Raw genomic sequence first — 25,801 nt, 5'->3', positions numbered from 1 at the left:
AACAGAGCTTCAGAAATTCTGCTCATTTCCTGTTTGACGTTTCATCTTGGTTTCGCCTGTAGCATGAGTTCTGTGGCACTCATAGATAATATCTTTGCAGTTTTGGAAACGTTAGACTGTTTTCTTTCCAAAGCTGTCAATTATATGCATAGTCGAGCATCTTTTCGTGACAAAATATTGCGCTTAAAACGGGCACTTTTTTTATCCAATAATGAAATAGCGCCCCCATAGATTCAACAGGTTAACTTATTAGATCATTTGTAGTCATGTTGGGCGAGTTGGAACCAGTGTTTTTCTGAATCAAACGTGCCAAATAAATTGACATTTTGGGGATACAACGACGGAATTTATCGAACAATAGGACCATTTGTGATGTTTATGGGACATTTTGGAGTGCCAACAGAAGAAGATCTTCAAAGGTAAGGCATGAATTATATCGTTATTTCTGAGTTTTGCGTCGCGCCTGGTGGGTTGAAATATGATTGTCGTGTTTGTATGATGGGGTGCTGTCCTCAGATAATTGCATGGTTTGCTTTCGCCGTAAAGCCTTTTTGAAATCTGGCTTGATTAACAAGAAGTTAAGCTGTATTTTGGTGTATAGCACTTGTGATTTTATGAAAGTTAAATATTTCTAATAATTGAATTTGAATTTGGCGCTCTGCCATTACACCGGATGTTATCTAATCGATCCCGCTAACGGGATTTGGTCCATAGGAAGTTTTAAGAACAGTAATATACCAATATAAAGGCCAGACAGATTACCAGGACGCGTACTCAGAGCATGCGTTGGCAAGTGTCTTCACTGCCATTTCCACCTCTCCGGGACACAGTCTGTAATATCAACATGTTTCAAGCAGACCACCATAGTCCCTGTTCCCATGAACGCCAAGGTAACCTGTCTAAATGACTACCTCCCTGTAGCACACACAGTTGTACTCACGAAATGCTTTGAAATGCTGATCATGGCTCACATCAACACCATCATCTTAGTCCCCTCCTTTACTCCCTGTTCACCTACGAATCAGTGGGTGCGCATGACTCCAACATCATCATCAAGTTTGCCGATGACACAACAATGATGTGCCTGATCACCAACGACGATAAGGCAGCTTATCGGGAGGTCGTCAGAGACTTGGCAGTGTGGTGCCAGAACAACAACCTCTCCCTGAGATTATTGTGGACAACAGGAAAAGGAGGGCAGAACACGCCATTCCCATTGACAGGGCTGCAGTGGAGTGGGTCGAGAGCGCCAAGTTCCTATCATGGTCCAAACAGACCAACACAGTCATGAAGAGGACACGACAATGCCTCTTCAACCTCAGATCCTCAGATCCTCAAAAAGTTATACAGAAGCACCATTGAGTGCATCTTGACTGTCTCTATAATCGGTTGGTATGGCATCTCCTGGTCGCTGCCGGCTGCGACAGAGCCTGGACTCAAACCCAGATTGCCTCTTATCCACTCATCGTCCCCCTATGCCATAGTTTGTACATCTCAAATGGAAATGAGGCTGAATGAACTGTTTCACTGCCAGACAAGGCTCCGCTGATAGCCAGGTGTAGCAGTGGTAAGGTGTTGGGATTGCTGTAGGGACTGCTGTTAGGACAGCTTTATGGAAGCCCTAACAGTTTGTGGGCACCGTTTGTTACTGTTATATTGCAATTAATGTATTGTTTAGCATTGTGTTGTCCTATGTATTGGCTTTGCTGGCATGCATATTTAAAAAATGTGAGTTCGTCCCACCAAGATTTACATGCTTAAATCACCACTGTTGCTGGCTCCAGAAAATAAAAACATTTCCGATCATGTATAATTACAAAAAATACTGGGTTCATATTTGTATCCAGAAAATTGCTCATTTCTGTTATGGTATTTGGTGTTTTCAGACTCCTCGGCACACCGCCTGAAATTTCATTCTGTTTTGGTGGGATGGAGTTTTGTCCTGCTCTCTCTCCCCATAGGAGAACCCTTTTTGGTTCAAAGTACAACCCCTGTGTTCCATGTAGAACCCTCTGTAGAAAGAGTTCTACATGGAACCCAAAAGGTTCTACCTGGAACCAACAGGGTTCTTCAAAGGGTTCTCCTATGGGGACAGCCGAAGAGCCCTTTAAGGTTCCATTGTTCTAAGAGTGTGCTTGGTGACATCACCGGGTGGTAAATTAGTTCATAAACTATTACGAAATAAAGTACCAAACCTCTCTGACAATAACAGATTGTTTTCAGTTTCTACTCCCTACTCAGATGACTCCTAAGCAGTCCTAGTACAATTCTTGCCGGAGTAATTGCTATTTTTGTTTCTTTTTGACCATTTTAATTGAAACCAATCACAGTAAGGTACTTAATTGTGAGCCAGAAATGATTTGATATTGAGATAAAAATGGCTGCATTGGACCTTTAACCACCACATGCAAAACATGACATTTTTCCTCCTTTGATATTGACTTCTCTTCGTCAGTCACAGAGCGGTGCGAGTGCGGAGCTTGATAGGGATCAATTCATATGAAAGGTAAGTTGAACACCTTCTGCAACGTGTTTCTGTTAAGTTGACTAACAAAATGTACAGCATGCATGCCGCACATGAATATTACACTTTACGTAAGGTTATGTACCACTGAAATAAGGTCTTTCCTGAAATCTGATAATGTGCTCTTCTTCTAATTTACAGTTCCATCTTCATCTAATATGTTTCAACTTTCACAATGTGGCTATGGCGTTTTTGTGTTGGTGGTTTATTTCTTTGTGTTGGCGGTTTATAAAGCATCCTCTTCCCCACCTGGTGAGTATAGACCAATGTGTAGACTAACTAACTAACTAGGCTAATGTATTGAAATGTCTCTTCTCACTCCAAATTCACAATATTCAAATGTTTTTTCTTCCCTGGAGGTTTAGTAAGTCTTTTACATAGAACAATTTGTGTGTATTACAGTATTAGAGTATAAACAATGGATGTTTAGTCATGTTTGACTGATATTACATTTGCATGTTTTATTTAAAAAATATATATTTCCTCATATACATTGACAACAGCTTTCATGATGGTGGACTATGTAACTTTTTGTAGTCCAGTGGTGTTATTGGCAAACAATTTAGTACTTATTACTACATTATTAAATACATTACATGAGTGTATATTGTCATTAGGACTGTTACATAATTTATTGAGCATGAAAGTCTTTTTTGTGTTTAGTTTGTATTAAGCTGAAGTAAGTCATGGAATACTGTTCAGGGATCGCTAACTTTCTTGCCGTGCTTCCAGGGCATGAACACTTCTGCACTCAAATCTCCAGTCTTACACGGATGTGTACTTTAATTATGGAGATAAGTCATATCCAGCAGTGCATCGATTTAGACTCAAGACAGGTGTCATTTTCATTCACATGGAACACAACCTGCGAATTTCCTGACTTGTCGTCTGGATTTTTAGGTAATTTTGATACAGCAAAGTGCCATTTCTCGAACCTTGATGTCCAGCTGCTGAAAACACTTATTACAAATCTGAGTAACACATTTGCATTCATTTATTTAAACTTCATTCAGGTTATTCTCAAATGTTTGAAACAAACATGGCCCATTTGCCCGAGAGGAATCATGTGTAGATGATCTAGTCTTCTACTGTCATTAGCCAAAATAAAGCATGTGTTTTTACTCAGTGATTGTTGATTTGACCAATAGCCTGGACTCTGTTCTCTACTTACAGATTGCGCCATCAACATCACGCAGCCATATGTTGACAACTGCAAAGACAGACCTCTAATACAATGTGTGGATCAATGGGCCTTTATTAAAATGACAAATCAGTCCACTACTAGTCAGGCAACTACTATTAGAATTGAAAATAAAGTCACAACCAAAACCTCACACATTGCGAGAGAATGTGATTCTGAAAACATTGGACTGACTTATGCAAATAATAACCGGACCTCTGTTGATGCATTTCTCAGAAAATGTAAAAGAAAGGCAAAAACAATAATGACTGGTCGGCAGTTGCGTTTCATAAAAAAGTGAGTCCACGTATTATTTTAACTGAAATCAGGGCCGGCCCTAGCCTTTTGGGGGACCTAAGCAAAAGTGTGTTGCTTATGTCACCTATGCCTAGGGCCGGCCCTGACTGAAATGCATTTTTAATGTAATTTGAGCTATGTCAATGTCTGACTGAAAGCTAAACATATTTTCATGGATTCGTTTTGGGCTGAATTATTCAGAAATGTGATTTTTTTTAATATTCCCTACAACAGCATATTTCACAACATTACCAAGCAGGGACCTCAGAAAGTGATCCTAGACGGCATCAAAGGTTCAGTGACATCACATCAGAAGAACAATTTGCTAAACTTTAGAATGTCTCTACCCTCCACCAATAATGTAAGCATCAACGAAATGGAGTGATGGAGAGAGAGAGAGGTCAAAAGCAAAATGGGGAGATAATCACATGTATAACTCTTTCTCCATCTCCACCAGGCCACGATGGAGAAGATGGATGACATTTGGTTGGAGATTCCTACTGAGGCCTTACGTGTTTTCCTGGGAGACACGGCAGAGGAAGTTAACCTGGGAGTATTTTGGTTTGAGAATGACAGCCTGTTCCCGGTAAAACAACAGTAACAACCACAACATCTCAGAGATTACTAATGAAACAGTCCTGCACTCATAACACACAGACATATTTCAGGACATCCTGATTTTAACAAAAGCACAGAAAAACATCTGTGGTACTTTCTCATTTAACACCAGTTTGTGAATCATGTGGTGACAACACAGTTTTATTTATTTATTTCACCTTTATTTAACCAGGTAGGCTAGTTGAGAACAAGTTCTCATTAGTAACTGCGACCTGGCCAAAATAAAGCGTAGCAATTCGACACATACAACAACACAGAGTTACACATGGAATAAACAAAACATACAGTCAATAACAGTAGAACAAAAGAAAACAAAAAGCTATATACATTGGTACCAACATTATCTGATGGAGTGCACATTTCAATGAAGCCCTTAATCAAACTGCATCGTGACAGCCTGCTATGGAAAGTAGCTCTATGAGCACGTTTACAGTTTCTCGGAAAGACCCAGCAACCACTTGTATCGCTGTCATCTGTGTAAAGTTACAATGCAAACTGACTGCCTGATCTCCTACTTCATTCATTCATTGTCATGCTATTAGGCTAGCTATCAGTAACACTATGCTCAAAATACACTACAACACAACTTGTGGACACAACATCAGATAAAAGAGAACAAGTTCACTGAGAAATACGTTGTTGTGACTCAAACATCATACCCAGTGCCTATAGAAAAAGATATCCTTGAAAGTATTTGGTTCTGAGGAGAATTGTTGTCCTCTTTGACATTTCTTATTAACTTGTATCTATAGAGAGAATGTATATCCTCTCTTCTGATCCCTACTAGGTGGAGGAGAACAACACTGAGCTCCTAAACAGTCGAGTGGTATCCGTCGATGTGGGAGAGGACATCTCAGGCCTCAGCAACTATTTTAAGATCACGTTCCACTTCCAGAATGCATCAGTGGTTAGTGAGCAGTGCATATCTACATCACAATCAACCGTCACGCTCTCTTTTTTAAATGTTTGTTATGTTTTTGTTCTGTCACCTGTCAAAAATCTATCAATCGCTTTTACATCTCCAATAATTCATGTTTATGATATGGTGTGGATTGGATTAGAATAGAAGAAGGATCTAATCAGGTTCTATTCTCTCTGATAGGAAAACAAATCACTAACATGTGTGTTCTGGGATCTTGAAAATGGTAGTATTATTTATTAACTAAACAAAATAGTTTTATGATGCACTATATACAACTAAATGAAATGTTGAAAATGTTTTACTGTATCTCTTTGTTACACAGATACTGTTGCACATTGGAATTCCTCTGGATGTGTCACTGAGACAAAGGAAAATGAAACAGTGTGCTCTTGTAACCACCTTTCATTCTTCGCTATACTTATGGTGAGAAATAACTTCTTAACCTAACTCTTAAAATATGTTGTGACCTCACTTTAACATTTGTTTGATCAATTGATTAAGGGCTTGATTCAAACTGTATTAGGGAAGATCTGGCGTATAGCACCACTGAGAGTTCAGTGCAATGTTCCCACGTTCGCGGAGACTGCATTCACGCTAAGTGACTTGTTTGTCCGCTCAATCGGAAATTACCTTTCATTTTAAATTGTGCTGTACCACAATACGGAATCATTTCAACCCAAAATGAAACACTCAACCAACGTGTGATCTAGCCACTGTGTGTTTTGTTGACGGCAGTCTCCGGTCAGTGGCTCCAGTGCCAGTCTGAGCTCCTCCTCTGTGTGGTTGCTGACGTTGTTGTCCAGGGTAGGCTGTGGAATATCCCTCTGTTTCCTGTGTCTGGCTCTCCTCATCCACCTCAGGTCAGATTATACTGCCAACTAATACTTACAGTATGTCCACAACATGCAAACAACGAGCCAATACACACAATGCCACTCAAACAGAACATCCTCATTGGAAAAACTCGTTTTTCTATTCTAAGTACTCTTTTTACATCAGCAGTTGTCACGCAGTGTTTTTACAGAAACTTGACCCCAAAGAGGAAGCAGAAGGAACCTATAGAGGAAACTGCCTTAACAATGAGCTTTGCTATGTTGTTGATTTTGAAAATAGATTTCAATCTCTTCTTCCCCCAGAAGGGGAAAATCTGATGATTCCCTGTGCATCCACATCCACCTGTGTGTGGCGCTGCTGTGCCTCAACCTAACCTTCCTCATCAATGACAGCCTAGCCTCTCTTGGTGTCCATGGCCTGTGTGTTGCTACGGCAGCAGCCACCCACTACTCTCTGCTGTGCACCCTCACCTGGTTCTCCCTGGAAGGCTTCCACCTCTATCTGCTCATCATCCGGGTCTTCAACATCCACGTCAACAGATACCTCCTCAAACTGGGCCTGGTAGGATGGGGTGAGTGCACTAAGTCAATGGGGAGGACAAGTATGACTGGACTTTACCTGATCAATGAGAAGTGAAACTGTTTCACCAAGCTGCACATGGTATTGTCCATGTGGTATTGTCCATGGGATCTTTGTATCCTTCCAGCTTTCATCGCTTTAAGGAATCAACGATGTCTCTTGGTGTTTGACTCAACGGGGAACCACATCTCTTTCAGGAATACCTGGCATAGTAGTTACCATAATTGTTGCTTGTGGCAAATATGGAGAATACAGAATATACCAGCAAGACGGTGGTGCTATTCAAATGTAAGCTATATCATGATATTCATAATGATGTGTTTTCAAATCACCAAAGACTCCCTTACTCTCTGTAAAACATTTACTGAATGTGTCCCTGTCTGTGTATGTATGTGATTGTGTCTGTGACTCTCTCCGTCCGTCCGTCCGTCCCTCCGTAGGTGCTGGCTGACTGACTCTGCTCTGACCACGGTGTCCTTCTCATACTTCGTGCTGACATTCGCGGTGAACATGCTGTGCTTTGGGTCTGTGACAGTGAAGGTGGTGAGGGCCCACCGTCAGAGTCCTGTCCTGAGGGAGAGGGGTATGAACAGGGGGACAGTACTCAGTCTGCTGGGTCTGGCCTGGCTCCTGGGGGTCTCCTGGGGGGTCCTGCTCTTCCAGTTTGGCCCCCTGAGGGAGACAGCCTTCTACATCTTCTGCACCATCAACTCTCTCCATGGTGAGATAAGATACAGCCCTTATTCTCATTCACATCAGGTACACACATGCACACATACATACACAGTAGGTCTGTGTACAGGAGCACAATCTCATGAAAAGTCAATGATAAAAATCTCATCATGGTAATTTTACTGCTGATAATGCAATAGTACATACACTACAGGTCAAAAGTTTTAGAACACCTACTCATTCAAGGGTTTTTCTTAAATGTTTACTATTTTCTACATTGTAGAATAATAGTGAAGACATCAAAACTATGAATTAACACATGGAATCATGTAGTAACCAAGAAAGTGTTAAATAAATCTAAATATATGTTATATTTGAGATTCTTTAAAAAGCCACCCTTTGCCTTGATGACAGCTTTGCACACTCTTGGCATTCTCTCAACCAGCTTCATGAGGTACTCACCTGGAATGCATTTCAATTAAAAGGTGTGCCTTCTTAAATGGTAAATTTGTGGAATTTATTTCTTTCTTAATGTTTTTGAGCCAATCAGTTGTGTTGTGAGAAGGAAGGGGGGTATACAGAAGATGGCCCTATTTGGTAAAATACTAAGTCTATATTATGGCAAGAACAGCTCAGATAAGAAAATAGAAATGACAATCCATCATTACTTTAAGACATGAAGGTCAGTCAATACAGATATTTACAAGGACTTTGAAAGTTTCTTCAAATGCAGTCGCAAAAACCATCAAGCACTATGATGAACTGGCTCTTATAAGGACCGCCACATGAATGGAAGACCCAGAGTTACCTCTGCTGCAGACGTTAATTTCATAAGAGTTGCCAGCCTTAGAAATTGCAGCCCAAATAAATGCTTCACGGAGTTCAAGTAACAGAACCATTTCAACATCAACCGTTCAGAGGAGACTGTGTGAATCAGGCCTTCATGGTTGAATTGCTGAAGAGACACCACTACTAAAGGACACCAATAAGAAGAAGATACTTGCTTGGGCCAAGAAACATGAGCAATGGACATTAGATCCGTGGAAATTTGTCCTTTGGTCTGGAGTCCAAAGTGGAGATTTTTGGTTCCAACCGCCATGTCTTTGTGAGACGCAGTGTGGGTGAACGGATGATCTCTGCATGTGTATTTCCCAACGTGAAGCATGGAGGAGGAGGTGTTATGGTGACACTGTCTGTGATTTATTTAGAATTCAAAGCACACATAACTAGCATGGCTACCACAGATTTCTGCAGCAATGCGCCATCCAATCTGGTTTGGGCTTAGTGGGACAATCATTTGTTTTTCAACAGGACAATGACTCAACTCCCTTCAGGCTGTGTAAGGGCAATTTGACCAAGAAGGAAAGTGATGGAGTGCTGCATCAGATGACCTGGCATCCACAATCTCCAGACCTCAACCAAATTGAGATGGTTTGGGATGAGTCAGACCACAGAATGAAGGAAAAGCAGCCAACATGTGCTCAGTAACTCCTTCAAGACTGTTGGAAAAGCATTCCAGGTGAAGCTGGTTGAGAGAATGCCAAGAGTGTGCAAAGCTGTCATCAAGGCAAGGGGTGGCTATTTGAAGAATCTCAAACATAAAATATATTTTGATTTGTTTAACACTTTTTTAGTTACTACATGATTCCATATGTGTTATTTCATAGTTTTGATGTCTTCACTATTGTTCTACAATCTCGAAAATAGTACAAATAAAGAAAAACCCTTGAATGAGAAGGTGTTCCAAAACTTTTGACCGATAATGTCGATCTAGGAGTATGATGGATGCAAAACATATTTACATTGGTGTAAGTAAAAGCATGCCTTTATAAAACACTGTAGGTAATGTCCTGGCTGTGGCATTGACACCAGATGACCAAACCAGTCAAATAACGTTGTCAATGGTCAGGGACCTACAGCTACACCAATGTGTCTCACTATTGTATACAAACACAGACTTATCATCTTCCAAGAGCAGCTCTTGTAATTCAGTAAAAATGTTTATTGCACCCTACAGGCCTCTTCCTCTTTCTACGCTATTGGGCTTTAACTCGGCCAGAGAAGGCATCTATCTCCAAGGCAACCACTGTATCTTCTTGAACTGAGATGCAACCAGCCTTATAGGCCAGTCCCTTGACTAACACGGTTAAACCTTCTACTACTAATACCACTGCTTCCATTTTATTACCACAGAAGCACAATATTTAGTATGTTGGTTTATAACTTTCACTATAGGCAAACCTAGGTTTCCAGGTTTGCTCGTAAGCTTGCTGTGCTCATAATACTTTTTTTTACTTTTCAAAGTTGTGCTGTTTATTGCACTTTGTGTTCATATTGTTGTATTTTGTGACATATCTTCCATGCATATTCAGTTTTGATGTGTATAGTCCAAGGCAAACAGGGAACACATCTATTAGGTTCAAATGATTTTCATCTCTGAAAATAATCAAATACGTTTGGATAACCAATCGATCACTCACCGTCGTACACGAGGGTAAGGTGATGTGGTCGACTGTGAATTGGTGCCTTTCTGTTTCTTTGACTGTTATCAAAAACCCTCTGAAAGATATGCCATTTTTTAGTCCATCTAACATTTTGGAGAATTTGAATTCCCTTTTGGTTTTTGCAGAATAGGTGTACAGTATATAACCTCCTAGCTTATGGGCTACCTGAGAGAACATTAGGCCTACAAGTAGATAGTACCTTAGCATAACACCATATTTGCAGGGATAGGAAATCAATGTTTAGAAATGAACATTTTTAGATTGTGTAAACCTTTTCTTTGTATAAAATAATAATTCCATAAGAATTTGAAAGGGGGAGATGCCTCAGAAGCCTCTCTGGGGTTTTCTACCTCTTCTGCACATGCTGTTTTTGTTCTCCTTTTACTTTGTGATCATATTGTTTTGTATTTTCTTGTGTGCCATTTAAAAAAAAGGAAATAGATATCCTAGAGGCCTACTGTGTCGTTGATATTGAGGGGGTTCAATTGAAACCTATGACTACTTTTTCCCCTCCCAAACATCGACAGGCAAATCTCGTACACAATTGATTGTGATGAACTGTCTTTTGCTGGTCATCATTCTCTCTTCGACATTCAGAAAGTATTTATACCTTTTGAGTTATTTTACATTTTGTTGTGTTACATCCTGAATTCAAAATGTATTAAATGTGGGGGAAAAAATCACCCATCTACCAAATAATGACAGAGTTTAAAAAAAATGTCTTTAGAACATTTTGCAAATGTTTCGAAAATTAAATACAGAAATATCTCATTTACACAGGTGTGCAACATTGCTACACACTCTAATATGACCCGTGGTCCTTCTAGCAGTCTCGAAGGACAAAATGCCCACAGTCATCTAGCTACAGTAGGTAAGAGATTAATATGTTTATTTGATTGATAAGACTGAACTAGATCAAAGGTAATTCAATAATCAAGACTGCGTTGTACCTTTAACCAAAAGCCTAACAAATGAACAACTCTCAACCCTCCTGCTGTGTTCAGGTCGAATTGGACCAATTTACAAGTTTTCTCTCTGAAAAATATAGTTAATTTAATCTGATTGTCATAAGGTTCCATGACTTTGTCCACGCAGGGCATCTGAACACACAAAATACATTTTGATAATTTTCATAACATTTTGGGTGTTTTATTTATCTTTTGTACACCTGTGGTGTTCCCGGTCAAAAATGACCGGTCATTAGAAATGAATGGGTGAGACTACAATTAGTGTATAAAATTGAGTTCAGGCACATGCAAATTCATCAGAAGGACACACTTCCTCTCCTAGACCCCCACATGCAATTGTGTTTGAGCGCACACACACACACACACACACACACACACACACACACACACACACCTCTCACCTTTCCCCAGTAGAATCTTTCCCCTACAGGAACCACACCTGTTGGCATTCTCACAAACAATCACAACATTGTTTCAATAATATATAGAGGTATATATATAGGTATATAAATCCTTTTTGAGGTCTTGCTCACAATTCATTCTGTGGCATCACAATGACCAAATTATATACTCTATGTGAGGCTCTTGATCATATCTTTGATCATGACACTGGTGAGGAGGAGAGAGTCCTTGTTAAACTTTGACACAAGCAGTCTGTGATAAATAGCACAATATGTTTCATCTGAGTATTTGTTATAGTCAAAATAATCCCCACATTATGCTTTTTTTTACTGAAAAATAGTTGTATGAGCTCAGGTCAATGAGGCCAACAGGCCATAAATAGCAAATAGAAGTTCATAACTTGTAATGTTCACAAGAACGTAAGTTGATAAAAAGATCTAACACAACATTAGGTGATAAGATATGCATTATTATGAATTTATAATCAGCTATAATGGGGGCGGTCAGTTTGGACAGGGAACACACAATTAATTAACATGAAACGAACACAACAGGAGGGTTAAGACATCCTCTATTTCAAGTTTCAGTCAGACCACCCAGCCAGCCCGAGCCGCCTGCACGCCCGACCCACACCAGTCTAGTCAATTACTAAACTCTTGCCCCAACACAATTTCCTTCCCAAGTTTTGGAAACAAAAGTTTTAAAAAATAATTTAAAAAACTATTTTTGTCATAAGGTATTCCACATAAGGCATTCAGACCTTATGAAAGTTTCCCAGTATATCCTTAATTATGGAATAAAACACATCCAGTGATACGTAACTTGATAGAGGGAGCTCAAAAAGTATTGGGACAGAGAACATTTTTGTTGTTTTGGCTCTACTCCAGCACTTTTGAAATTATACAATCACCATGAGGTTAACGTGAAGACTGTCAGCTTTAATTTGAGGCTATTTTCATCCGTATAGGGTTTAAGAAATCACAGCACTTTTGTACATAGTCCTCTTATTTCAGGGGACCAACAATATTGGGAAATTCACTTATACACTACATGACCAAAAGTATGTGGACACCTACTCATCAAATATCTCATTTCAAAATCATGGGCATCAATATGGAGTTGGTTGCCCCTTTGCTGCTATAACAGCCTCCACTCTTCTGAGAAGGATTTCCACTAGATATTGGAATATTGCTGCAGGGACTTGTTTCCATTCAGCCACCAGAACATTAGTGAGGTTGAGCACTGTTGGGTGAATAGGCCTGGTTCGCTTTTGGCGTTCCAATTCATCCCAAAGGTGTTCGATGATGTTGAGATCAGGGCTCTGTACAGGCCAGTCAAGTTCTTCCACACCAATCTCAACAAACCATTTCTGTATGGACTTCACTTTGTGCACAGGGGCATTGTCATGCTGAAACAGGAAAGGGCCTTCCCCAAACCACGAATAACAGCCCTAGACAATTATTCCTCCTCCACCAAACTTTACAGTCGTCACTATGCATTCGGGCAGGTAGCGTTCTCCAGGCATCCGCCAAAACCTGATTCGTCCATCGGACTGCCAGATGATAAAGCCTGATTCATCACTCCAGTGAACACGTTTCAATTGCTCCAGAGTCCAATGGAGGCAAAATTGACCCCACTACTGGCGACACTTGGCATTGCACATGGTTGTCTTAGGCTTGTGTGTGGCTCCTTGGCCATGGAAACCCAATTCATGAAGCTCCTGACAAACAGTTATTGAGCTGATGGTGCTTCCAGAGGCAGTTTGGAACTCAGGAGTGAGTGTTGCAACCGAGCACTGCACTCAGCTGTCCCGTTCTGTGAGCTTCCGTGGCCTACCACTTCGCGGCTGAGCCGTTGTTGCTCCTAGACATTTCCACTTCACAATAACAGCTCTATCAGGGTAGAAATTTGACGAACTGACTTGTTGGAAAGGTGGCATCCTATGACGGTGCCACTTTGAAAGGAACTGAGCTTTTCAGTAAGGTCATTCTATGCCAATGTTTGTCTATGGAGATTGCATAGCTGTGTGCACCGATTTTATACACCTGTCAGCAACAGGTGTGGCTGAAATATCCGAATCCACTAATTTGAAGGGCTATCCACATACTTTTGTATAATTAGTGTACCTTAAACCGATGATAGCTGAAGAGATCCAGAGACCCCTCCAGCTCAGGGCCGTAACTATGCTTGAAAAAAGATAAAGGCAACTTGTAAATTGTTGGTCCCATGTTTTATGAGCTGAAATAAAATTCCTAGACATTTTACATTGGCAGAAAAAGCTTATTTCTGTTAGTATTTCTCCTTTGCTAAAATAATCCATCCACCTGACATGTGTGGCATATCAACAAGTTGATTAAACAGCATGATCATTACACAGGTGCACCTTGTGCTGGGGACAATAAAAGGCCACTTTAAAATGTGCCATGTGTTCATTTCTCTACCATTAGCCGCCTCCAATGTTGTGTTAGAGAATTTGGCAGTACGTCCAACCGGCCTCACACACGCAAATCACATGTAACCACGCCAGCCCAGGAACTCCACATCTGGTTTCTTCACCTGCGGGATCGTCTGAGACCAGCCACCCGGACAGCTGATGAAACTGAGGAGTACTTCTATCTGTAATAAAGCCCTTTGTTGGGAAATACTAATTCTGATAGGCCCCTGCCCAGTCATGTGAAATCAACAGATTTGCCTAATTTAATTATTTCAATTGACTGATTTACTTATATGAACTGTAACGCAGTATATTTTTTGTAAAGGTACTGCACATGATGTTTGAGTCGCAACAACAAGCATTTACATTTCTCAGTAAACTTATTCTTTTTTATCTGAAGTTGTGTCCACATGTTGTGTTGTACTGTCTTTTGATCATAGTGTGACTGGTGGCTAGCCTAGTAATAGATCTTCCCTTTAGCAATCTTCTCCGTTGTGTTTTTTGTCATGGCAAAAATACTGTGACAATGAATGAATGACGAAGTGGGAGAGCAGGCCAAAGCTTGGGAAAGCATTTTCAGTTTGATTATAGAAACTTTAGGCAAGGATTTAAGGACTAATAAGGACATTGAAAGTCTGTCGGAATTATTTTGCCGGTCAAGGATGGATTACTTCTAATTGTTGGAGTGACACAGCCGACTGGCTATTACTTTATAAGTTGTTTCCCTTCAAGATAAACGCTACAAATGTCGGCTCAATCGGATATTACCTTAAAATTTGAACCCGGATCTTCTGCAATACTTCAGCGTTACGGATTGAATCCAGCTGTAAAACCTAGATTCAGGGCTGGATTCAGTTGGTATCGCCCAAGATTATCTGTCATAGCCTAGTTCGGTGATACAGATTGAATCCAGCCCTAAACCAGGGGTTAAATTAAAATAAATATTTGATTATGTTCCTAAGTGTGGAAAAAATATTTAGAGAAACCTAATTTACAACTGAACAGCCATAGAATGTTGCAGTGTCATGTAAATGTATCATTATGCAGAAACCTAAATACATGGCTCTAAATATAGCAGTTTTGGATATGACACAAAAAAATATTGGGATGTTTGTTCAACCCATTTGCTGGATTACAGGCATTGGGTCACTTAGTTGATCTTTGTAAGGAAAACAGTACAAGGTTGAGTTGTTAATGCTGGGTTCCTGATGTTTGGTCATTGAGATATGAGCCAGTGGGTGGGTTAATTCTTCCACAAAATACAGAAGATCAAAGTGATCCGGCAAGCTCATCAATGAGGATAGTTGAAGCTGTGTAGCAAGTCTACCAGACACCGCATTCTGCGCTGAGTGGAATTGCAATGGGCCATGGGTGTTGGGCAATGGGTGTTGTAGCTGACCAAAAACTGTGAGTAAAAAGCTAGATAGGCTAAGATAACTAATTACTAATGATCCATTCAGGTTAAATAGACCTAGCTATCATAATGACATATCTGTCGTTGACAATTTTAGACAATTTAAGCAAACAACCCCATGCCTGCTAGCTTGAGCTTGAGCCAGCTAGCTGGCTAGCTAGTCAGTCTGGAGGCAGACAATTACTTTAGGCAGCTAACGTTACAGTGCATTCGGAAAGTATTTAGACCCCTTGACTTTTTCCCAAACCTGTTTTGTTACAGCCTTATTATAAAATTGATTAAATCATTTTAATCATCAATCTACACACAATACCCCGTAATGACCAAGCAAAAAGACGAGCACTGATATAGCTAAAAATAAAATCACAACCATCACCAATTAATTGTTTTTATACAGTTTGACAGCATGTGATTGTGATGGCATTGAATGGAAATATAAATATAATGACCTAACCTCTGATAACTTGAACAGAAAATGTAAAGGAACGGAAGAAACAGTTTACCGTTGACAGAAGTTGCATTCCATGGAAATGTAAGTCCACTTACAGGGGGGAAAAAAATCCTACAAAGTGTACCTATGATGAAATTTACAGGCCTCTCTCATCTTTTTAAGTGGGAGAACTTGCACAATTGGTGGCTGACTAAATACTTTTTTTGCCCCACTGTATATACTGTATTCTATTCTACTGTATTTTAGTCAATGTCACTCTGACATTGCTCAATCTAATATTTATATATTTCTTAATTCCGTTCTTTTACTTCAAGATTTGGGTGTATTGTTGTGAATTAATAGATACTACTGCACTGTTGGAGCTAGGAACACAAGCATTTCACTTCACCCGCCATAACATCTGATAGATATGTGTATGTGACCAATACAATTTGATTTAATTGTGAACACAGACCGTGAACACAGTGAACACAGACCTCAAAAAGCTCCTCTATTAATCTTGTTTAGGGAAAATTAAAATATCCTACCTACAACACCAAAATCCAATGAATAATTTCATTATTGTTTTTTAGTGAGTACAATTGTTACAAATGTTACTTGAAAAATGGCGCAAAAGCCCTGGTATTTGAATGTTTAATTCCATTTGGATCAGTTGTCGGTCTACTCTTTACATTATAAAGACACAGTAGCAGGCCAGTCTGGCTGCATTTTTACTTCTCATACTTATGAGCTGTCTTTTACCAATCATCATTCTACAGAGTTGGTGTTCCGAAAGTATCTATACCCATTGACTTATTCCACATTTTGTTGTGTTACAGCCTGATTTCAAAATGTATTACTTTTTTTCCTCACCCATCTACACACAATACCCTATAATGACAAAGTAAAAAAAAAATGTTGGAACATTTTGCAAATGTTTTGAAAATTAAAAACAGAAATATCTCATTTACACAGGGGACAGTGTACCTGCAACTTTTATAAAAGTGAGGGACATAACCTGCCTTGGGGTCTGGGGAGGACTTTTTCGGGGCATCTAAAGCAAATTTCTAGCTGTCTTGAAGCAAAAAATGCCCATGGTCATCAAGCTAGTTAAGAGATCATTTTAATATGTTTACATGATTGAAAAGACTGAACGAGATCAAAGGTAATTCAATAATCAATATTGCGTTGCACCTTTAACCATAGCCTAATAAATGATCAACACTTAAAATAATAAAGTACAGAGATATTGGATTGTCTTTATTAAGACATCCTGTATATCAAATTTCAGTCAGACCACCCAGCTAGCCAGAGCCGCCTGCACACCCAATAACTAACAGTCTAGTCAATAACTCAACTCTCCACAACACAATTTCTTTTCCACCTTTTTTTTCCAAGAGAAAGGTTTGGAAACAAAACAAAAATAATCACTCCTTTTGTCATACTGTATTCCAAAAGGCATCCAGACCTTATTTAAAGTTAGCCATTATACTCTATCTTGTATTAAAAAGTGATATATAATTTCACATTCCTGACATCCATTATGGGAGGATTACCAACCTTCCAATTAAGGGCAATGCATTTCTTAGCAGCTAAAATTTTTTGTTTTATCACAGCTCAGAATAAGACCCAGATGCAGATAGTTCAAAATAACAAAAGTGTATTAACAAAATGGGGCAGACAAACGACAGGGCAATGTCACATGGTACAGAACAACAGGCAGTCAGAATGGTCAAAACCAGGAAAAAGAGACTACAGAGAAAACAGGAGTATGGGAAAAATGCGGGTAGGCTTGACGAGACAAGATGAACTGGCAACAGACAAACAAAGAACACAAGTAAAAATGCACCGGGGATAATGGGGAAGATGGACGATATCTGGAGTGGGGTGAGGACAAGCACAAAGACAGGTGAAACAGATCAGGGTGTGACAGTACCCCTCCCCCCACCTGGCGTCCTACCTGAGAGCTTACCTGGTTGACCGGGGTGTCCCGGCGGTGGAACTCACTGATGAGGCCTGGGTCCAGGATGTCCCTAATGGGGTCCCAGCACCTCTCTTCCGGGCCATAAACTTCAGAGTCAACCATGAACTGGAATCCCCTGCTCTACGGTCGAACCTTCAGGGAGCGCCTCACCGTGTACACTGGCTTGTCATCGATGAGACGGGGAGAGGTGTGGGCCTAGAAACAGGAGACAAAGGGCTGTGAGACATAGGTTTAATCCTAGACACATAAGTGGGATGTATACGGAGGGTAAGGGGCAACAGAAGACGAACAGCAGAGGGATTAAGAATCTTGGAGATGGAGAAAGGGCTGACAAAACAGGGGGAAAGCTTGTGGGATTCCACCCGGAGAGCAGATCCCGAGTGGACAGCCATTCCCTCTAGCCGAGACGATACCGAGGAGCCAGGGTCTGGTGGCGGTCCGCCTGTTGTCGATACCTGGAGGTGGTCTTGAGAAGAGCTGACCGGGCTCTCTTCCAGGAATGGCGACAGCGGCGGATGAACATCTGGGCAGAGGGTATGCTGACCTCTTCCTCTTGCTCCGGGAAGAGTGGGGGCTGATATCCCAGGGAACCAAAAACAGGTCAGAGACCAGTGGCAGAGCAGGGGAGGGTGTTGCGGGCATACTCAACCCACACGAGATGCTGGCTCCAGGTGGTGGTTTTGGTGGAGACAAGGCAGCAAAGAGCTGTGTCTAGGTCTTGATTGGCTCACTCCGACTGGGGGAAGCCAGGGTGCTGTAACCCCGGATAAAGCGGCGATAAAAATGGGCAAATCCCAGGAAGCGTTGTAGCTGCATTCTGGACATAGGTTAGGTGTCAATCCACCACCACTCTCACCTTTCCGGGGTCCATCTGTACATTCCCCTCAGCGATGATGTAACCGAGGAAGGCGATGGTTCTCCAGGAGGTGCTGGAGAACCTGTCGGACATGGAGCACATGTTCTTGGGCTGAACGGGAGAAAACGAGGATATCGTCGAGGTAGACGAAGATGAACAGGTTCAACATTTCGCGGGGAACGTCATTAACCAGGGCCTGGAACTCAGCTGGAGCGTTGTTAAGACCAAATGGCATGACCAGATATTCTTAGTGACCACTGGCCATGTTGAAGGCAGTCTTCCACTCGTCCCCTTCCCGTATCCACACCAGGAGGTAGGCGCTCCGCAGGTCTAACTTAGAGAAAATGGTGGCCCCCTGGAGCGGCTCGAAGGCTGAGAGCGGGTCTTAACCATGATGTCTTTGAGGCCTGCAGCCATGAAGTCCTCGATGTAGGTCTCCATAGCTTTAGTCTCCGTACCTGACAGTGAATACAGTCGACCTCGGGGTGGTGTGGTGCCTGGGAGAAGGTCGATCCTGCAGTCATAGGAGGAAGCGAAGTGGCCTGGAACTTACTGAAAACCTCCCGGAGGTCCTGGTAATCTGCAAGAATGACGGAGAGGTCGGGGCAACTTCCGAGCCTACAGGAAGACATCCTGGGGCAGGCTGCACAGAATTCAGGCAATGGGCGTGGCAGAATGGGCTCCAGCCCGTAATGGCACCAGCAGTCCAGTCGATGAGGGGATTGTGTCGCTGGAGGCAAGAGAATCCCAATACCACGGGAATCTGAGACTTAATCAGCATGAATTGAATAGCCTTGCTTTGATTCCCAGACACTCGCAGGTTGATGGGAGTGGTATTGTGGGTGACCTTGCCTATAGAGTGCTCGTCCAGCACTCTAACGTCAATGGGAATGGAGTGGGGATGCCCAGCTCGGACGCCAGGGTGGCGACCATAAAACTCTAATCGGCCTCAGAGTCGATGAGTACCCGGAGAGATTTAGACTGGTTCCCCCACAGCAGGATGGCATGGAGAGGGGTGCGAGAAATGGGAGCGGGAAAGTTCTACGTATGGCCCACCAGAGTACGCACCCCTACCGGTGAGCCTGGTATTTTAGTGGACATGAGGACCCGAAATGACCAGTAATCCCGCAATACAGGCAGCTCCTCTGCGTAAACATTCGGCTGGAGACAACCTAGCTCTGCCTAGTTGCATTGTCTCAAGAAGAGGCGAATCGCCAGACTTCGGAAACTCTCAGGGGAACTAGGGAAGCCTCGGATTCTCTAGGAAATGGAGATATCGGGGACTTCCGGGATCAGACCACTCCTTCCTACATTCAAGTAGCCGTCAATCAATCCGGATGGTCAAGGCAATGAGCGAGTCGAGATCCGCCAGTAATTCCTGGGCTGCTAGCTCATCCTTAACGTCCTCCGATAATCCTTGCAGGAACATGCCGAACAGTGATTCCCGGGTTCCAGGCACTCTCAGCTGCCAATGTGCGGAAATCCACCGCATAGTCTGCCACGCTACGGGAGTCTTGCCGAAGCTGGAGTAACTCCCGGGCAGCCTGCTGACAGCCAGGTTACTGAGGGGTTGGAAGGTTGTCGTTGTGGTAGGCTGCCTAACAGACAACCCACGGAATTGCTCAAGCAACGTATCCAATGCACGGTCATGGCATTCGGCTAAGGTCTGGAAACATTACATAAGACCACGAAGCAACTCCTCGTGCCTTCCAATGGTGGCCCTTGGGAGGAGACGTCGTTGCGGAGCTGGTCCGAGTCTGCTGGGTCCATCAAGGCCAGTTTGTTTTATCATGGCTCAGGATAAGACACAGACAGTTATGCGATTAGCATGAGGTTGCTCAATGCCACACAGCCAGGTCAATCAAGGTGTGGATGGAGGTCCACCAGATCAAGACCCTGTCATCTCCGGACCTGAACCCCATTGAAAACCTCTGGAATGTGATCAAGAGGAAGATGGATGGTCACAACCATTAAAGCCGAGCTGCTTGAATTTTTGCTTCAGGAGTGGCATAAAGTCACCCAACGTCAATGTGAAAGACTGTTGGAGAGCATGCCAAGACGCATGAAAGCTGTGATTGAAAAATCTGGGTTATTCCACCAACTATTGTTTTCTGAACTCTTCCTAAGTTAAAACATTAGTATTGTGTTGTTTAAAAATGAATATGAACTTAATATCTTTGCATTATTCGAGGTCTGACAACACTGCATTTTTTGTATTTTGACCAGTTGTCATTTTCTGCCAATAAGTGCTCTAAATTGCAATATTTTTATTTCGAATTTGGGAGAAATGTTGTCAGTAGTTTATAGAATAAAACTAAAAATGTAATTTTACCCAAACACATACCTATAAATAGTAAAACCAGCAAAACTGATAATTTTGCAGTGGTCTCTTAATTTTTTCCAGAGCTAACCTATAAGCCTATGGTACTATTGACACACATGGGCTCATTTTAAACCTGAGTACTTTAACCCCTCTCAAACATTGGAATCAGTATGCTGAAACATACTGCTGCCTTGTGTGAAGACTCTGTAAAGGTTTGGTGTGAACAGAATAAAAGTATCAGAACCAATGTAAGACCCAGATGCAGACTGTCGAAGTAACAATATTTATTGTAGCAACAGGGGCAGGGAAAGACAGGTCAAGGAAGCAAGGGGTCGATAATCAAGAGTATGGGGGCAAAGTTACAGGACGGCAGGCAGGCTCAGGGTAGGCAGAGGTCAGTAATCTAGAGGGTTGTTGAGGTACAGATCGGCAGGCAGGCTCAGGGTAAGGGACAGGCAGAGGGGTCAGGCAGGCGTGCTCACAGTCAGGACGGGCAAAGGTCAAAACCAGGAGAACAAGAAAAGAGAGACTGGAGGAAGCGCAGGCACAGAGAACACAAACCGCTGGTTGACTCGAACAAACAAGACAAACTGGCACAGACAGCCAGAAAACACAGGTATAAATACACAGTGGATAATGGGGAAGATTGGTGACACCTGGAGGGGGGTGGAGACAATCCCAAGGACAGGTGAAACAGGTCAGGGCATGATAAAAATAATGAAGAAAAGAGGAGCTACAGTCTCTGAAAAAAACGACAGTCAGACCCTACCATTGCAGTTCGACAGGCAAATTAAGTTGGGGAAACCGTGATTTTTAACACAGTTGATCATGTTTCTGAATGCAAAATACTATTGTCAAACTAGTACTTCTACATGCCACTGCTCTCTGACCTCACCTCTACCTCCAAAGAACAGATCAGAATGACATTGTCAGGGGCGTAATTTTTTTATTTTTTTTAAATGTGCTAAAATTTCTAAAAACATGTTTTCACTTTGTCATCTTGGGGTATTTTGTGTAAATCAATTTAATCAAGTTTGAATGCAGGCTGTAACACAACAAAATGGGGAATAAGTCAAGGGGTATGAATACTTTCTGAAGGGACTGTATATACACGGAGTATACCAAACATTAAGAACACCTTCCTAATATTGAGTTGCACCTGTCTCTTACCCTTCATCTACACTGACTGAAGTTTAACAACTGACATCAATAAGGGATCCTAGCTTTCACCTGGATTCACCCAGTCAGTCTTTATCAGGGAGAGAGCAGGTGTTCTTAATGTTTTGTATACTCTATATTTCATCTTGTGTTGTGTGCTTGTTCTTTTAGCAGGTACTGCAGGAATGTTTACAAATGGCATGCCCATCTTTTTGTGAGAAATTACACTGGTCACTCAAAACATTTATAAAGTATTCATAAGCACCTCCTCTTAGAATATGAATTAGACCATTTGAGGAGGTTTGCATCCTAAGCAACCTGCCTTAGTTTGAATACAGTACCAACATACTGTAGCTACTGTAGAAGCTAAACGCCGTCTGCTGGAAAACATGGTAGAGCATGGGTGGAATAGGCATTGTGGTGCTTATGTGAATTTCCTTTCTTTTTCGGCTTCAGACTAATGCCTATTCTCACTTAAAACTTTAATTGTTTTTACTTTATGTTTTTTACACCGGAAGGTGATTATGCAAAAGTATTATACAACATTATAATACAGCATAACACAGCAATAAAAGTAAACAATAATGACAAATGGAAACAGGAATAATGTAGTTCATATTTATTTAATATTAACAGCTGATTTTCCAGAGGGAAGCGAAAAACCAGGATCCCAATTAAGCCAATATGGAGTAAACTTTTTTTAGTAAAATGTTTCCCTGATCTCTTTTAAGACCTTCAAGTAAGCTCCTGGAAAATACTTAAACAATCAACATTGTTAGGTTCTAATTTTCAGAGTAAAAACACAACGGACACTATGAAAGCTTAAACCAAGTTTATTCTTCCCAGAGGGTCAATACAGCTGCATCAGACAAAGACGGTGTTCACACAAGTACTGATATTTAACCCTTTCTCCCAGGCTGAGTCTCCTCCTACACATCTGAACCAACATTGTATCTTCACTGCTAGGCAAAAAACTAAGTAATACAGCCGTAAACTTTTCTTCCTCCTTTAACGTGACCTGACCCCCTTCATCACTAATCCTTGGTTCTCTCCCCTTACCAATGCCTGCCACATGTGAGCGCTTTCCCTGCACTCAGAACATTCCAAGCTTAATTGCTCACACTATATGCCTTCCTCCTACATACAACTGTTAACTTCTGATGTAGACCCTCTAAACCTAAGCATTCAATATTTCAATACCTGATAATTAACCCTATCCCAAGTTTAGGAGTTAGTATCCAGAATCCATCAGTCCCCCGATTTGAACACTTCACTCCATACGGTTCAACATTAAATAAACTTGGAAATTACTTATAAATGGACAAACAATGATAATAAAACATGAACACAAAATAAACATAATTAACATTCACAGTGATGTTTACAAACTCAGAGGCTTATGGCATCTGTTTTATGATCACACCATACATAATCTTACTTTCATTTCTCATAGAACCGTGAAAATAACGTGTCACGTGATCTGTTGACTTCTTCCAGTTCAACATTCTCCTTCTGGTTCCTAAGAGAGTGACAGCACAAGACTTAAAAAGCCAAAAAGAAACACAAAATATAACAGCATTAATAACGTGTTAAGATACACACAATTATACATGCATGGTAACCCAAAGTTTGATAACATGACAATTCCCACTCTCTCTTAGCCCTCATACAGAAATGTATTCGCTTACGTTACCCACTGACTAAGTCAGCACACACACACATCCAATAATGCTTGTCTTTAACACTCCAAATATGTGTACAATAACTTGGTATATTATGTCATCTGTTTTTCAATTTTATACAGGCTGAATCAAAATGAAAGCCTCATTCTATTTTAGATTCCACGCACGGGAGCACCAATAATGTAGTGTCTTTGGCTATGCCGGATTAAGTGACATGCTATTCTATAAAATGATTGGACTAATCATGTAAATGTAATTAACTAGAGAGTCGGGGCACCACAAAATTATTTTTATAGAGCTGTCATCTTCCGAATAAATTCTTAAAGACCTAGTAATATTTTACATCAATAGCAATCAATATTAATCATCATCTTAAGTCAGTCTCATCTGAAAGTTGTACATTCTTGGTTATCTGCAAGAACCCTGGATAACAAGTTGAATCAGCAATAAAACATTGTGTTCAATTATTTATTTACTAAATACCTAACTAATCACACAGAATTACACATACACAATTAAATCATAACTTGATTACAAATTACGTCATGAAGGAAAACGTCACTAGCGGGCGGAACAGATATGACACCTTGTTACACAAAAGAAAAGGGCTGGGTTTGAGTGAAAGTGCAGGAAGACAGGAAAAAAGGGTGAAGCTGTGCCATCGTAAATACAGTATCTTATGCATTCTAAATTACTGCCCAGTTGGAAAAGGAAAATGCAATAAAGATTTACTCTGAGCTGCGCTTCGGTAGGTTGGTGGTTGCCCAACCAAGTCCTTTGTCCTTTGAAGAATGTCTCTGCCGGTAAATTGCATACGTTGTAGTAACGTTGTTGCGTGGTAGATGGGCTACTCTGTCTGTTCCTTCCTAACCTGCGTTTGCAGCTGCTGTTGCTAACTCAACGGCTAGGAGGTATCACTTCTGTAGTGAATAAGAGTTCAAAGTTCATACCATTCGCAACCAAAGCTCACGCTGATGTTGGCTTCGTTCTGTAGTTATTATCTGAACCATTCTGACATCAGACCGTCGTCCTCACATTCTCGGAACAGGAGATTACATTGTCGTCAAGGCTTTATATAGGAAGGGAGAGGAGGGCGTGTTTGAAAAGTTTTATAGCCCATGTCCCTTCACAGGGGCGGGCCACTGATTGAGCATAGTCCTAATTTATGTAAACCCAAATCTCACATTTTAGAAGCTAAAATCACATTTCATCCCATCACGAATAATTTCATATTCAAACATTTAAATGGAACAACAATTCCATGTGAATCCGATAACTCTGATGTGTAGACTTTCCACTGTAGAGTTTATGTCATCTTATCATTGATGAGAATGTCTCAGATGACAACCGAACATCATATTCATTAAGTACCACCGCATATGTTCAATTGGTCGGATTACCTGAATATTGTTCATTTCCCCCCACCTTCTGATGTTCCCATAATCTCTATGGTAACTAAGGGCTTTGTAAATGAGAGAGAGAGGAAAAAGGAGGGAAGAGGTATTTATGACTGTCATAAACCTACCCCCAGGCCAACGTCATGACACCCCCTTGTTGCGAGGAGTGCAGGGAGAGCTCAGGCTTGTTCTTTCTAACTGTGCCAACCATGGTGATCTTCTTCTTCAGGAGCTGCTAGCTGAGTTCAATCAGTAGCACACAATCTCAATGTATCATTGTGTGTGTGTGTGTGTGTGTGTGTGTGTGTTTTGTGGTGTGTAAACGATTTTCTAACTCCCAGGTCAAAAATTACCCGAAGACAATCTTTGTGCCCTGGTGGTGTACAGCTTTCATGGAAATATGAACAAAGGTGATATTTCAGTTTTTCTAATGTTGGGGTCACTCTAGGAAAAGTCATTAAATTTCAAGTTGAAAAAATATAATTTAGGGGGTTTTCTCTGCTGTTAAACATAGTGGCTGGTCACTTTTGACCGTTCAGACAACACAAGTGTTAAATATTTCCTCTCCCTTTTCTTTCCCTGTCCTTCAGAAACGCTTTAAACATTTCAAACATTTCCATCCT

At 41.2% G+C, this 25,801-nt stretch overlaps 1 protein-coding gene across 1 annotated transcript; it reads left to right on the top strand.

Annotated features, from left to right (window-relative positions):
* Nucleotides 1-2,454: 2,454 nt before the first annotated feature.
* LOC110526244 (adhesion G protein-coupled receptor G3-like) lies at nucleotides 2,455-10,563 on the top strand. The gene is made up of 14 exons (XM_021607046.2): nucleotides 2,455-2,506; nucleotides 2,666-2,776; nucleotides 3,257-3,424; nucleotides 3,698-4,001; nucleotides 4,236-4,362; nucleotides 4,459-4,587; nucleotides 5,407-5,526; nucleotides 5,722-5,764; nucleotides 5,864-5,964; nucleotides 6,277-6,401; nucleotides 6,678-6,946; nucleotides 7,152-7,242; nucleotides 7,395-7,675; nucleotides 9,644-10,563. The coding sequence occupies exons 1-14, from the start codon at nucleotides 2,500-2,502 to the stop codon at nucleotides 9,724-9,726; spliced, it is 1,959 nt and encodes a 652-aa protein (XP_021462721.2). The 5' UTR covers nucleotides 2,455-2,499; the 3' UTR covers nucleotides 9,727-10,563.
* The last annotated feature ends 15,238 nt before the right edge of the window (nucleotides 10,564-25,801 follow it).

This window comes from Oncorhynchus mykiss, chromosome 6 (genome assembly GCF_013265735.2).
Source record: "Oncorhynchus mykiss isolate Arlee chromosome 6, USDA_OmykA_1.1, whole genome shotgun sequence".
In the NCBI taxonomy this organism is placed as follows: domain Eukaryota; kingdom Metazoa; phylum Chordata; class Actinopteri; order Salmoniformes; family Salmonidae; genus Oncorhynchus; species Oncorhynchus mykiss.
The sequence above is the reverse complement of the archived record's forward strand: the minus strand, read 5'-3'. Positions and strand labels throughout refer to the sequence as shown.

What these genes read in the sequence shown, in the direction of transcription:
- LOC110526244 (XM_021607046.2), top strand. An exon ending in CAGTTGCGTTTCATAAAAAA is followed by an intron (nt 4,002 to 4,235) that starts GTGAGTCCACGT and finishes TCCCTACAACAG; the next exon opens with CATATTTCACAACATTACCA. An exon ending in GACGGTGGTGCTATTCAAAT is followed by an intron (nt 7,243 to 7,394) that starts GTAAGCTATATC and finishes GTCCCTCCGTAG; the next exon opens with GTGCTGGCTGACTGACTCTG.